At 36.9% G+C, this 14,796-nt stretch overlaps 1 protein-coding gene across 1 annotated transcript in view; it reads right to left on the bottom strand.

The window, feature by feature from the left end:
• Positions 1–14,796, bottom strand: part of UTP6 (UTP6 small subunit processome component) — a 53,087-nt gene that overhangs the window by 11,320 nt on the left and 26,971 nt on the right. The window contains exons 4-14 of the mRNA XM_007937553.1: positions 12,404–12,445; positions 12,075–12,167; positions 11,104–11,151; positions 10,587–10,650; positions 8,939–9,057; positions 5,696–5,773; positions 4,872–4,953; positions 4,298–4,379; positions 3,300–3,484; positions 2,758–2,837; positions 2,277–2,354 (exon numbers count right to left, since the gene is read on the bottom strand). Coding sequence (XP_007935744.1) covers positions 2,277–2,354; positions 2,758–2,837; positions 3,300–3,484; positions 4,298–4,379; positions 4,872–4,953; positions 5,696–5,773; positions 8,939–9,057; positions 10,587–10,650; positions 11,104–11,151; positions 12,075–12,167; positions 12,404–12,445 — 951 coding nt within the window. The remainder of the gene's footprint in view (positions 1–2,276; positions 2,355–2,757; positions 2,838–3,299; positions 3,485–4,297; positions 4,380–4,871; positions 4,954–5,695; positions 5,774–8,938; positions 9,058–10,586; positions 10,651–11,103; positions 11,152–12,074; positions 12,168–12,403; positions 12,446–14,796) is intronic.

Genomic DNA, 14,796 nt, shown 5'->3' with positions numbered 1-14,796 from the left:
TGAGACAAAGTATATGTGAACTGCTGTATGAAAAGTGAATTTACTCTGTAAATCTTCACCCAAATCCTAAAAAAAAAAAAGAATAATCAGGAAAAAGAAAGAGTGTAAGATCAGCTAAGCTTTTAAGTTTAGAGGCACTAAGTTAAAGGACTTTCATTAAAAGCAAGGTCATCAGACTTGAAAACAACAACATAAACAGACACATGTACACCAATGTTCACTGAAGCACTATTCACAAATAGCCAAAAGGTAGAAACAACTGAAATGTCCATCAACAGATGAACGGATAAACTAAATGTGACAATATAGATATAATGGAATAGTACTTAGTCATAAAGAGAAATGAAGTCCCGAACATGCTACAACATGAATGAACACTGAAAACATTATGCTGAGAAAAATCAATCTCAATGATCTCACTCATATGAAATAGCTTGACTAGGAAAATGTATAGAGACCAAAGTTCATTAGTGTTACCAGGGGTGGGTAGAAGGGAGAAGAGTCATTGTTTAGGAAGCCATGAGTTTGTTTATGGTGATGGGAAATCTGAAAATAGATAATGGTAACTGCTTCACAAGATGATTAACGTAATCAACGTTACCAAGCTGTACACATGAAAAATGTTAAACAAGCAAATGCTATGCTATATACATTTTTACAATAAATAAGTAAACAAAAGCTAGGTTACCAAATGAATGATGAGGTGGTAAAGAAAGGCAGCATCTGAGATTTGAGGACTGTACGATGTTTGAAACATGTTTTGCTAGTGGTGAACGGCAAAAGCATGGTAATAATGGAAAGGCAGGACTGCCAGGCAACACTTAAAACCAAACTGAATTTATAGAGTGCAACTGTCTTGGCAGTATTCAATAGTTCAAGTAAGAGCAGTTGAATTCATCCAGGCCTGGGATTTTCCCAGACAGATGCCACAATGGGACATGGGTGACTCAGTCTTGGTATAATAATATAATAAGTTACCATACAGCATATGCATTATAAAAATACATGCAAAAGTATGAGAAAAAATGTTAATGTAAACATCAAATAGCAAGATATCAATTGCAATTATGTAAAACTTACATAATATAGATCAAGAGGCAAGAATTATACAAACAGAAAGTACTCAACAAATAAAAAAAATTTGTCCTTTCTTTTCCCCCATGAAGGTATTTAAATACATTAACACATTCATCACCTCATGTAATCTTCTCAAGACTTTGTGAGGTGGCAAAGACAAGGATTATTATCACTGTTTTAAAACCAAGTAAATAAACACAAAACGGTAAAATGATTTGCCTGTCACCTATAAAATACAAAAATCTAGTCCAGAACTGTTATTTCCACAGCACATTATTCTGATCTCTGCAATAGTCCTTACCCACACCACAGGGTAACAATGGTTTAGTATGCCTCTTACTAGAACTCAACTTCTGAAATACAGGAACCCATCTAACTTCTCTTTACTGTACCAGTGGTTAATCTGAGCCAGGTTAATCTGGGCTAGCCTTTAGGAAAAGGATGTGAATGACAGATGGGTAGACAAACAAAATAAACCCAGATTGTGAATCTTTGTTCTGATTCTTTCCCATTAGTATATTGTTCCCTTTACTGACAGGGATTTCATTTTTAGCAAATATCAAATATATTTACACAAACACACACATAAAAATATAAGGAGCTCTGGTGGCATAATGCCTAAGGCATTTGACGGCTAACCAGAAGGTTGGCAGTTCAAACCCACCAGCCACTCTATGGAAAGAAGACTGGCCAATCTACTGCCATAAAGATTTACAGCCTCAGAAACCTAAAGGGAATCACTATGAGTCGGAATCAACTAGATGGCAGTGAGTGAGATATACAGAGATATATAAACAAATATAACTATATGTAAATATAAATAAATATAAATAAACAGCGAAATAGAAACTCTCTCTGTATTTACCTTATCAACAGCTGAACAGGCTTAGTTACGTAACTGTATGAAGCAGCCCAGGTAGCACAGTGGTTAAAAGCATCTGGCTGCTAGCGGAAAGGTCGGGAGTATAAACTCATCAGCCACTCTACAGATGAAAGATGTGGCAGTCTGCTTTCATAAAAATTACAGCCTTAGAAACCCTATGGCGGAGTTCTACCTGCTTGTGTGGGGTTGGTATGAGCTGGAATCAACTTGACAAAAACAGCTATAACCATATATATTCAAAATACATGATACCAGCAGTAAGCAGCTGGAAGAAAGTATATTTAACATGTAGTGAATGTGTTCTCGATGTCCTTACCCACTGCTTGTACTGGAATTCTGGCAGACGCTTGAGTTCATGTGCCTTTCGGAATGCAATCATGGTCCTTTCCAGCCTCTGAAATGAGAAAAATCTTTCAGTCCATTACAAAGATTTTCATCAGGGGCCTCTGGCCTCTGACAATGAACAAAAGCAAAAGCAGTTTTACACACTTCTGAGAATTGAGAAAAGGGACTCCTGAGTTACTTCTCCATGAAGGTTTGACTTATGATCAGATGAAATGGGCAAGTGCACCAAGCAGAGCCTGGTATAGAGAGCCTCTCCTAACCTAGTTGCCAGTGCAAGGGCAAACCAGACTCAGAACGTTAGCATGACAGGCCACCCACAAGGAGGAAAAAAGTGGCTAAGCATGAATTCTAGGAAGCTGTCCCCGACCAGATAGAAGCTGTGCTTCTCATCTTCTTCCAAAGCATGGTCATCTTCTAGTCAGCCATAGTAACCATGGAACATAAGTCCTTACCTTCTCTCTGAGGAATTCACTATTTGTCTTCTTAGCAAATCTCTCCAAGCAAAAATTGATGTAACATTTCCACATGGCCTCTAGAAAAGTCAGAAAAAATGGAGATCAGATCACCAATTCTCTAAATTCAACATACTTGTCTTCAAAAAGGAAAATTCTTCTGAAGCAGAATTTAGTGTGATGAAAGTTATTCCAATTACAGCCAATCAAATGTCTCAAATATTACGGAAAGACAAATCATTAGTGACATAAATATGAAAATTAAGAGTGCTCCCATATTAATAAGCCTTACCCACTTTGCCTGTATTTTCCAATATTACAAAATAAAAATTAAATTAATATCAAAAGATAATTAAGAAACCTTAGCTATCATTTCTTAAGTTCTCATTTCAGTTCTACCTTTCAGCATCAGAGAAAGAACAATGTGGAAAGTCAGGCACACTATATACTACAGAAAGAGTCCTGATGCTGATGTTGGTCACGAGAATAGGAGCTTCAGTTCCACAATCCAAGTGCGTTGTTTCGGTTTTGGTCAAATTCACCTGTAGGCAGAGTCTTCACTGCCTCTTCATATACAGCACAGCACCTCTCCTCCTTCCGGTCCACACACACTGCTTTGGCTTGTTTCGTTACAGGCTGCTCTTCTCCTGGCTGGGGCTCAATCTCTAATTCTCGCCGTGCCACATAATCCCAAGTGAAATGGTCATCTGTGTGTAGCACCTGAAGGCTAAAAAATACACTTACTGGCACCTGCCCTATGACAAGAGACTCACCTCTAACACCAAATATAGACGCATTCCTCTACGCTCTAATAATGTACCTAGAACACCTCTTTAACAATTTCAGTACCACCAGAGCCATTTCCCAACAGGTGTCCAGATGAATTTTATCAATGGATCAGAGCTGTCACACATTCACTGAGTTTCAGAATGTTTCACACATCATTCACAAATGTCAACTTTCAAGCGATCAAACGGCTGAAAGTCAAATCAGCAGTTATATGTGACGAGACACGCTTTCCTGAGTCCTGGGGCCTTAGTGTTATATGCAGGCAAGAATCAAAGCACAGAAAAGCCTAAGTATCAACCTAATTGTCTACTGAAACCCTGAAAGATATTCAAAGAGCAAACTTATCCAAGTTCTATTTTATTGCCTGTCAAAGTGAGGTGCTACAGGTGTGAAGTGCCCAAAAGGCAGGCTGCAGGTAATTCCCTATGTAACATTACCTGCTGCATGCACCTATAAATATCCATGAGTATCACTCATTTTACTGACAAAAGATATGCCAAGAAAGCAGGACGTAGTTTTATGTGAGTCTTAGAATATATCTGGTACTGAATGAAAACAAACTATTCTCCAAGGGAACCAATGAATGAATCAGACATCTTCTCCAGGAACATCTTTTTTTAGGTGATATTTAACTTTTCTTCCAACGATTTAGTGTGGCATCTGCTATTCTCCTCCTAAACATGAATCTCAAACCCTTAAATAAATCAATCACAAGATGAGAAATATAGTCACCTTTCACAATTTTACTTACTCATCATAGATTTCTTTTTGCAAATCTTTGGCAAAATCAAATAGCTGTGCAATTGAAAGCAATGACACGTGAAATTCTGCACCTAAAATTAAACAGCAAGGGAGGGGAGGTTCATTGCCAATAAGATTCTAAGAATCACTTTATAAGCATCATTTTCTTAATGTACTAGAGTTAAATTTTAGGGTCTTTTAAATTGGAAAATACTAAAAAATGGGGGGGTCACCTATAGTCCCACCACATAAACAAAGAAATTATTAATATTTTGTAATATTCTAACTTTCTTTATTCTAATCTTCTTAAGGGCATAAGAGAATGTACTGAATCATCTACTTCTTTTCAACTCCCCACATAAGTTTAAGGATTCAATAAAAACTGAAATTCAGGAGGAAATACTGCAAAAATAAAAACTGAAATGCCAATTATATCCTAATGGAAAATACATCTTTTATAAAAGAAACAGGATGCCATTTCTGCATTCAGAGCATTACATATATTCTAATGAAAAAATTTTCCTATTACCTAAAGTCTTTCTCATTATAAACATCACTATATTCAGCTTTCAAAAGATACTTACCTTTAATTATGCTCACAGAGTTTTTGTAGACAATTCGTGCCAATTCACCATTAAGGATTTCTTCTGCATAATCAAGATTCTCCTAAGGAGTGTTATATTGAACATAACTCAATGGGCAATGCTGTTAAGTAGAAAGACCCCTACCATGAAAATTAACAGCCCTAAACTACTTGTGCCATGTGACCTCTGGTAAATAACATCTCATTTATTGGCCAGTTCCCTCACTTGTAAAGTGTGCAGCTTGAATAAGATGACTAATCTTGAAACTGTTCCCTCAGACTTTTGGAGTGGGCACAGGATCATAGGCCTTAAGGCCTCCCTCCTTATTGAGATCAGAATAGATCAAGTCTTACGTACCTTCTCTATCCTTTTCTGTAAGATTTTATTTGGAAAAAAGCAGTTCTGAGCTAAACATCATTATGACAAATGATGACATCAAAATTCAAACATTTTACAACTTTCATTAATTATTCTCTTACACACACAAAAAAAATTACATAAAAAGGAGAAGAAAGAAGGCTAGGAGCCACACACTTCACAATCTTCTGAGGTCTCCTTCAATCCATTAAAGTACAATGATATCATAAACTAGCAAAAGTGACTTTTGGCCATTCTATCAACAGTCATTTTTCAGGTCACTTAAGTTAGTTCAAATGCCTATTTTTATAACTAAACACATTTAAATAAATCAACTCTAGACTCATCTTAAAGTTTCAGAATATAGTATAACACATTCCAAAAACTTTTTTCTTTTTTTTTTTTTACTTCTAAACAGGTCAAAATACTACCTATTGATAACAAGTAACAATACATTAAGCTCTTACCACTTCCATTTTGGCTTTTTCAAATTCTTGCTTTTCCTTCCTCAGTTTCTCAGCATGCATCAACTCCATCCTAAAGTACTACAGATGAGAAATAATGAACTGAAAATCTTTGGAGAATTTTTTATCATAACTATGTAACATATCACTTTTTTAACACATAAATACTGGATCTTTGGAAGTGGTGTTTTAGTTTCTTACGAAACTAGCTGACAATGACAAGGTGTGATGAAAATGATACTATATTATGCTCTTTTGGCAAGACCTTTGGAGACATGAATCAAAATCTTAAAAAATTAAGAGAAACTGAAGTGACTGATTATATATAAGCAAACACCTAATGGGATTTGTGGTTCCTTGGTTTGAAGGTTTAGGGTCGTGGTTTCTTGGCTATCCCAGTTAACTGGCCCAATAACATACATGTTAATGCTCTGTTCTACCTCCTAGCTCAATGTGTAGTTCCTGGGAGCTTAAAAGCTTTCAAGTAGCCATCCAAGGCACAACAATTGGTCTATATTTGTCTACAGCAACAGAGAAGGAAAGTCAAAAATAGAAGGAAATACAGTATATAGTTAATTGCCTCCATGAAAAACTGCCTCTTTGCCATGAGATCAGAAGAACTGGATGGTGCCTGGATACCATAACTAAACATTTTGATTAAAGATTATATAGAAGAATCCTGATCAAAAGGGGGAAAATACAGAACATAATTTCAAATTCTCACGGAATCAATACTTTCTGGAGCAATAGAGGCTGGATGAACTCTTGAAATATTATCCTGAGGTAATTACCTTAAACAAAAATATCCCCTTAAGTCTTCGTAAAAGCAAACAATAGTTTAGTTTAGCTAGCAAAGAATGTCTGCTTGAGCATTTTGCTATTTTAAGATCTAGCTATACGGGATCAAACTGACAAAAGCAACTCAAAAAGGTTAGATAGGAGCCTTAGGAGGCAGGAAGTTTCTGTTAATTGGGGAGGATGAGGATACGGCACAATCCAAGGATGTAGTCAGTGTCAATGAATGGTACACGTAGAAACTTGAATTGGCCTATGTTTTTGCTGTGTATATTCTCAACAACAACAACAACAAAATTTTAAAAAAGAAAACAGCTTCAAAAGTTTATACTCTTTAAACTAGTAATTCTATTCCTAGCAATCTATCGTAAGAAATAATCCGCAATACCTCAAAGCTTCATAAACAAAAGTGTAAGAGCAAATATTGCCAATAATCTAAATGCCCAACAACAGGACGAGTGACTGCTGATACAGGCATAAAATAGTTAGAAAAATATGGTAATGGTGCACCACAATTCTGTTACTCTCCCTATTTTAAAGCTAGCTACAAAAATGTACATATAACACTATTACCACTACGTGCAAAACACACACAGAGAAAAGCTCTGTGAGGAAACACTGCAGTGTTAATGCTGCTTGTTCTCAGTCCATTATCCCTTTCCTTCTCTGTGCTTTCCCTTTTCTGATTTTGTTCTCCAGTTTTCTACAAGCACATTTTACTTCTGTAATATACAATAAAAAGCAATCTTCATTTTTTTTTTCTTTTTTACAAAACGCAGCTATGAAAACAGATAATGTGGATGAAAGGCTCTCAAAATGAAGGCTGGAGATACCTGGGGGTCCCTGACACTCCCTCAGGAGCTCTAGGAGTTCATCAGGTTATTTGTAATGTATTTATTGTTTTTCTTAAATGAATTAATACATACAAATTTTTAACTCCTCTGCTTTCATTTCTAATACAATTAAAATTAATAGACATACCCATATAAACAAAAGCTCTTTGGATTCTTGGTAATATTTAAGATGGAAAGGGGTCCTAATATCAAAAAGTCTGAATACCACTGATGTAGATAAATATACACTAATATGTAACTGAAATATATATAAAAATGCAGAACACAGTATGTAGAATAATGCCATTTTAAAGAAATGAAATCTACATTGTTAAGTGTTTACAATACGCATAAAAATACAGGTGGTAAGACTATTAAGTATTTTTTTGGTTATTTTCTGATACAAGTGTTTTCTCTGTCTATAAGAAACAAATTTATCACTTACCTTTTTGGTAAGAATAGGCAACAAGTCTATTTCCATTTTAGAAAATACAAGTATGGGCATTTACGAGAGCCTCCAAAAGCATATAAATAATGACAGTACACAATAACCCTCCACCAGCAGAGAGGACTGCTTCTGACAGTAGTTTCTCAGTAAAAGTAATAAAGGCAGAAAAGGGACAGCTAACAGAGTATGAAAAGAAGGGAAGAAATATAAGGCTGTAATATAAAAACATCATTAATTACTATAAAACCAAAAATATAGATGGAACTTCTATAAAACCTATTAGCATAAAGACTTTTCTTTTTCCTCTCCTTATACAAGGCTTACTTTTCATTTGAGGACTAAATAGCAATTTCTCCCTTATCCTGAGAAATGCCTCAGAAAAGCGTACAGTTTCCAAAAACATACCATTATTACCATTTATTTTTCTCTCAAGAGTCTAGCCATTAATATTTTAAAACACCTCTCCTGCAAGAAATAAATTCCACAAGAGAGTAAGGAAGTACTAACAGGGTACCCATCTCAGGAAAAAGAAACAGAAAGAGAACAAAGAGGTGAAGAAAAAAGAAGACTAAAAGAAACATGGGCGCTCTGGTGGCGTAGTGCCTAAGGCCAGAAGGCTGGCAGTTCAAACCCAACAGCCACTCCTTAGAAGCAAGGCTGGGCAATCTACTTCCATAGTGATACTGCCTCGAAACCCAAGGAGGGGTTGCTATGAGTCGGGTCCGACTCAATGGTAAATAACAACAACAACAAAAGAAACATGAAATAAGAAAAGAAAAATAAAGAGCATAATATATCATTTTCATCACACCTTGTTATTGTAAGCTAGTTTTATAACAAACTAAAATACAAACTTCCCAAGATCCAATTATTTATTCTGAGCTCTGGACCCCCTTCTAAATAAAAAGTGGGGTTCAGTACCTATTCCTCCCAACCCTAGTGGGTAGATGGGGATTCTAGCCTCTAACAACCTGGAAGCTGTTCACTGTCAAAATATAAAGACATTTTCCTCACCCTTCTGGCCCCATTTCCCCCAAAAGGCTCCCACATACACTTATCCCTAGCCTCTATAAACGGAAGTCTTCTTTAACTTAGCTAACTTAATAAAGGATATGTCTCCAGAGAACCAAACTGAGACATCACTCTTTCATCCCATGCACACATACTTACTTCTTGATAAAGTTTTGGACACTCTGGGTGAAAGCGCAGAGCCCGAAGAAATAGTTGTCTGGCACTTTCTGAAGACAAGCGATCTTCCATCTCCCATTTGGCTGCCATAATCCACAAAGCTATAAAGGAAGAAAAGCATAAAACTTTACTTCAATCAATACAATTAAGTTAAACAAAAAAAGACCAATGCTCCAATTTTAATACTCAAAGGACTTTTCAAAAAGTCTTAAAGAAGGGGACACAGAGAAAGGCACTAATGGCTACCTGTAAAAGACTTTACCTGTAAAAGACTAGCACTAGAAAAAGCATTTAGAAGCAAATAGGTAAATTTTACTATCTGTTCAATCTGGATGAAGGGTATGTAAGTGTCTGCTGATGTGTTTCTTGGAATATAAGAACACAACCATTTTAAGTCAAATACAAATATTAAAGTTGTGAAAATGCCAGAAAAAAATATGTCTTAGGATCAATGAAAGATGATTATTTTTTTTTTCTCTACTTTAAACAGCTTTTCTGTCTTTTCTCTATTTGAAATAGTTCATAAGTTAACAGGCAAACTTTTAATTGTACCTGCTAGAAATAAAGACATAAAAATAAAAATTCTTTGTCTTCTACATGGGAACTTAACCTTGAGTTAAATGCTTGCCAATTCCCTAGAAATTTAATAAAGGTCAGCTATGTTATTATGCAGGATTGCTTACACTGAAAATGACCCATGGCTGGTACCACATCTGGGCGAAGAGGGCTGTGAACGGTGCAGAGCCACTGCTCTGGGCTTTCTTGAGCGTGTGACTCCTGAAACTGAGCATGGTTCTTGCTAGGACCCTGGGAAGCTCTGCCCATCCATGGGGCTTTCCCACCCACTCATGGGGGTATTGTCCCCCAAAACTGAACTGCCACCTAGAAGGCCAGAGACCAGTCCCCAACTGCTAGAAGGAGTCTGCTGAAGAACACCCTGAACACGCTGTCCTGCTACATCCTTCTCAGTAAACGGGGCCAATGTAGTCTGTGCAGTATGACATGTCTGGTTGAGACATATACACCCTGAGAACTCAATCTTTCCCCTGCAAAACCCGAGTACCTACTCTGCACCAGATACTGTTCTAAAATCTGTATTAGTGTTTTTCCCTTCAAGTTTTTAAAACCTCAGATTTGTCTGCTTCCAAATAGACAGTTCCTCAAAGTACCAAAGACTCTTACCATCAACTAAAAAAAAAAAAAACAGTTTTTCAGATATACCTGGCACAGTAACTAGCATACCAAAAACCAAAACCAAATCCACTGCCACTGAGTTGATTCCAACTCATAGCAACTCCTGTTGGGGTTGAGGCAGTAAATCTTTACAGAAGTAGATTGCCCAGTCTTGCTTCCGCAGAGTGGTTGATGGGTTCAAATCACCAACCTCTGGTTAGCAGTCAGATTCCTTAGTTACTAAGTTACCAGAGCTCCTTAACTAGCATACACTAGGCAGGAATGAACTAATAGAAAGCTAGCTATTCATGCAACAGAAACTGTTAGCCAACTGCCTAAGCTCAAGTTCCCCAAACAATTCCTCTTAGAGTTATAATTAAAATAAATTCCAAAATGCTTAACTATAAATAAAGTTTAAGGGGGGAAAAAAAAAAAAAAGACAAAGATTTCACCATACCTGGCTTGTTTGAATGAATGGCCAACATGGCAGAAAATACCTTGCTAAGTTGAACTTTGGTAGCCTGGAATAAAGAGGAAGAAAACTTTCTACTTTCTGCACAGTGAAATCATTGTTATTAATCTTTAATCTACACTGTATCCTCACCAACCATAAAATTCAGTGGAGTGAGAGCTGCTGTTGCTGGTGACGTAGCAACAAACAGACACAACCATGGTTTTCTTCTACCTAAACCACTTAACATAAGCATTCTAAATATAGCTCAACGTTACTGAACAAATACACATTAACAATCACTTTCTTTTCAACTGACATGGAACTTATTTATAAAAATAGTCATTCAGATACACAAATGCTATTACACTGAAGTTCAGTCTTCTACAATTCTTTTTCGTATCTCTAGACCTTTGGAGAAAACCACTTACCTCTACAGTTTTGGAGAAAACACAGAGTTCAACTTTAAAGGCAGGCAAACTGAAAGAAAAGAAGGAGCAAGACGTGGCTCCCCAATACTCACCCATTTCTTACAGAACACTACGTAGGACAGCCAAAGTTGAACATCATCCTGCAAGAAGAAAAGCAATGCAGTGAGCTGCCCGAATTTCAGTTACATATATATGTATACACACACACACATATCTCTTTGCATCAATTAACTCTGTTAGAAACAAAGGCATATCTCAAAATCCAATTTGTTACCACACCCCTCAGCCTATTAGGCTCCTCTTCACTGAGCCCTTGGATCTCTTAGCCATGATAACTCAAATTCATTCCCTCCACACCCTCCCACTATACTCAAAACAGTTATCCAATTTGTTCAATGAAATTCTTAATGGTCTCATGGGGAGGTGGCAAAAATTGCCATTCCCAGAAATGCAGAGCACATATAAGCATTTCATATAATACGACCAGCCCTAGAGCCAAACTTGAACAGAATCAAGGTACTGCAGAGCTGCCTCTACATTTATCTCACATGCCCAAACTGCAACCCTCTCTACTCTTTAGTGTACCTTATTTAGAAATATGATCTAAACATCTCCCAATTTTCTGATCCTCAATTATGTATCAAATACCCTGTTTTCAGCACCATCTTCACAGAATAATTATAAGGTGGTTGTTGTTGTTGTTATGTGCCGTTGATTCGGACCCAACTCATAGCAACCCCTCCTTGGGTTTCCAAGGCAGTATCGCTACGGAAGTAGATTGCCCCATCTTCCTTCCAAGGAGTGGCTGGTGGGTTTGAACCGCCAGCCTTCTGGTTAGCAGTCAAGTGTCTTAGCCACTATGCTACCAGAGCTCCTAATTACAAGGTAGTGAGATCAATTTTCTTAGTGGTTTGTTAACTGTCTCAAAATGTTTTAAGCAATGATACCATCACTAAGATGAGAACTAAAACGCCCAAGAATATAGAACAATGCATTTGAATGTGTAAGTCATAAAACACACACCATCACATCTCTTGTGGTTAAGGACATGCTGGTAACTAACCTTCCACTTTGCTGAAGCACGTCGGAAGACACCTTGCACTCGTCGTACGATAGAATTCTCAACCTCATCTTTCTTAAATGAATACCCAATGCGCTAAAAGGGGAATAAAAACCAAAGCCTCAGTTTAACCACATTTATCTGAAGCAACATTCCTTCTTTATCATTAAACAGTCAGGATAGAGGAAGCAAATAATTACAAGCAGCCATTATAGGTATGTCACCACACAATTTATCATGGCCACCTGCCTCCCAGTCCTAAATTCCAGCTATAGAGCCACATTGCTTACTTCTATTCATTTCCTTCAACTTCCAGGAAATTATCTACTTACTGTTCTTCTTCTCTGGATGAGCCCCAAAAGATTAATTTCATACTATGGATAAAAAACATATAAATAAAGAGAAACAAGAATTACTATAGCCTTTTAAATACAGAAACATATGTAAGTAAAATCATAAAGTAACTAAAAATCAGGAATATGAAGTAAAAAATATTTTGCTATCAAGATAATATACAGTAAATATCTAGCATTCACTGAAAACTCACCTTAACATTTATAAATCTCACAAACACATATAATTAGCATGCTTAATAATGTCTTTTAGGAGCTCTGGTGGCATAGTACCTAAGGCATTTGACTGCTAACCAGAAGGCTGGTGGTTCAAATACACCAGCCACTTCTCGGAAGGAAGACTGGGCAATCTACTTCCACACAGATACTGCTTCAGAAACCCAAGGAGAGGTTGCTTTGAGTCAGGACTGACTCAACAGCAATGAATTTGGTAATTTTTTTTTTTCTTTTCTTTTCTTTTTTTGGTATAATCTCTTTTAAAAATAAAGTTGCCATGGAGTCAATTCTGCCTCACAGCACACTCATGTATCAGAGTAGAACTGGGCTCTACAGAATTTCAACGGCTGATTTTTCATAAGTAGATAGCCAAGCCTTTCTTTCAAGGTCCCTCTGAGTAGACTTGACCCTCCAACCTTTTTGGTTCCATTTGCACCACTGAGGGAACCGTAATCACTTTAGATACTGGGGGGGGGGGGGGGCGCGGGGACAAAAGTCACTAAAACTATAAGACTAACAGGAGCTATACTATCAATCAATCTAACTAACCAAACAACAGTCTCGTCTACAAGTTATGTTCAGATTTTACATGGGAGAATAGATGGGCTGTGTATGTACAAGGAGACAGCTTGGGGGCCAGGAGTGCATGGGAGGGAAGGACACAGGGAAGAGGTAACTATGGGGAGGAAGTGGGAGGAGAGCTTTTGCATGGTGGGAAATTGCAGTCAATGTCATGAGACAAAGTTTATGTGAACTACTACTGTATGGAAGATGAATTTGCCCTGTAAACTTTCACCCAAATCACAATAAAATTTAAAAAAAAAAGGTATGTTCAGATTTCAGAAAAAAAAAAAAAAAATAGAGTTCTTCAAACAAAATCTTAGCATCAATAAATAAAGCAGATAAACAGAAGTATATTAGCTGAAATAGTGGTGATGAGCCTGATCAACTCTCCTTGCCTCCACCCTCTTAAGCACTACCCTCGAGACCCCCCCAAAAAAACTAAACTTACTGCTATGGAGTCGATTCCAACTCATAGTGACCCTACAGAACAGAGGAGAACTGTCTTATAAAGTTTCCTGGAACCATATGGCTCTCTAAAAGCCAATGCTATATACAATTCCTCTCCTAGCCTCTGCTTGAAGACTAGTAGACTGAAATCTCAGGATCTCATAAGACTGCATGCTTCACTTTAAAACTGTTTCTTATGAAATATTTCAGGCACACAGAACACCATGCACCTACCACACAATTACATCAAAACCTTTATCTTACTGTATTTGCTTGAAATCATATTTAGAAATAAAACATTCTGAATGAAGGTGAAACTTCTATGTACCCATTTCTGATCTTCTCTCTCTCCTAAGAGGTTAAGAAAAAATCTGACTTTGGTATTTATCATAAAGCATAACTTTATACTTTATTATAATGTCTTGAATATTCTTAAACTTTTATATAAATGGTATCATACTACACCCCTCATTCCATAATTTCACTCAACATTATAACTGTAGATGTATCCCCATTGACACACACAAGTTCAAGTTCATTTAAACTGTTGAGTAGCATTTCACTGAACAAAGGCACAATTTACTTCTTTCTTCATGCTGATGCATATCATTTCCCAATTTTCTCTGTTGCAAAAAGCTCTAATTAGCATTCTGCACATATCTCTTATGAAGATGTAGGAACTTCCCCAAAGTACATATCCATCCCACCACCACGTAAGCTCCATAAGACAATGTTTTTCATCTGCTTAATTTACTGCTGTACCCCCGCACCTGGATCAGTGCACTATACATACTACACACTCAATACTTGCTGTATAGTTGTGGGTGGAGATATATATGTAAGTAAGTAGGAGTGAGTATAGGTGTGTGTGTTTTTAATCTACTTACTTATTTCAGTTCTGCTCTCTAAAAGGAAACAAATCAATCTAATTTACAAAACTTACTATATGAAAGAAATTGCTGGGTCATAGAATATATGCATTTTCAATTTTATTAGATACTCTTGTTCTTCAGAGTGGTTGTACCAGCAGTTCCGGCAAGATGGCGGACTAGGCAGAAAGACTGCACAGACCCTCTTCAACAAAGAAAAGGGAAAACAATTAACACAGACACAGAAGATAATCTTGGACCCCTGAGCCTTGAAGG

Source organism: Orycteropus afer, unplaced genomic scaffold, assembly GCF_000298275.1.
Source record: "Orycteropus afer afer isolate SDZICR_OR568_19922 unplaced genomic scaffold, OryAfe1.0 scaffold00042, whole genome shotgun sequence".
Taxonomy (NCBI): domain Eukaryota; kingdom Metazoa; phylum Chordata; class Mammalia; order Tubulidentata; family Orycteropodidae; genus Orycteropus; species Orycteropus afer.
Note: the sequence above shows the minus strand (reverse complement) of the source record. Positions and strands in the feature narration are given on the sequence as shown.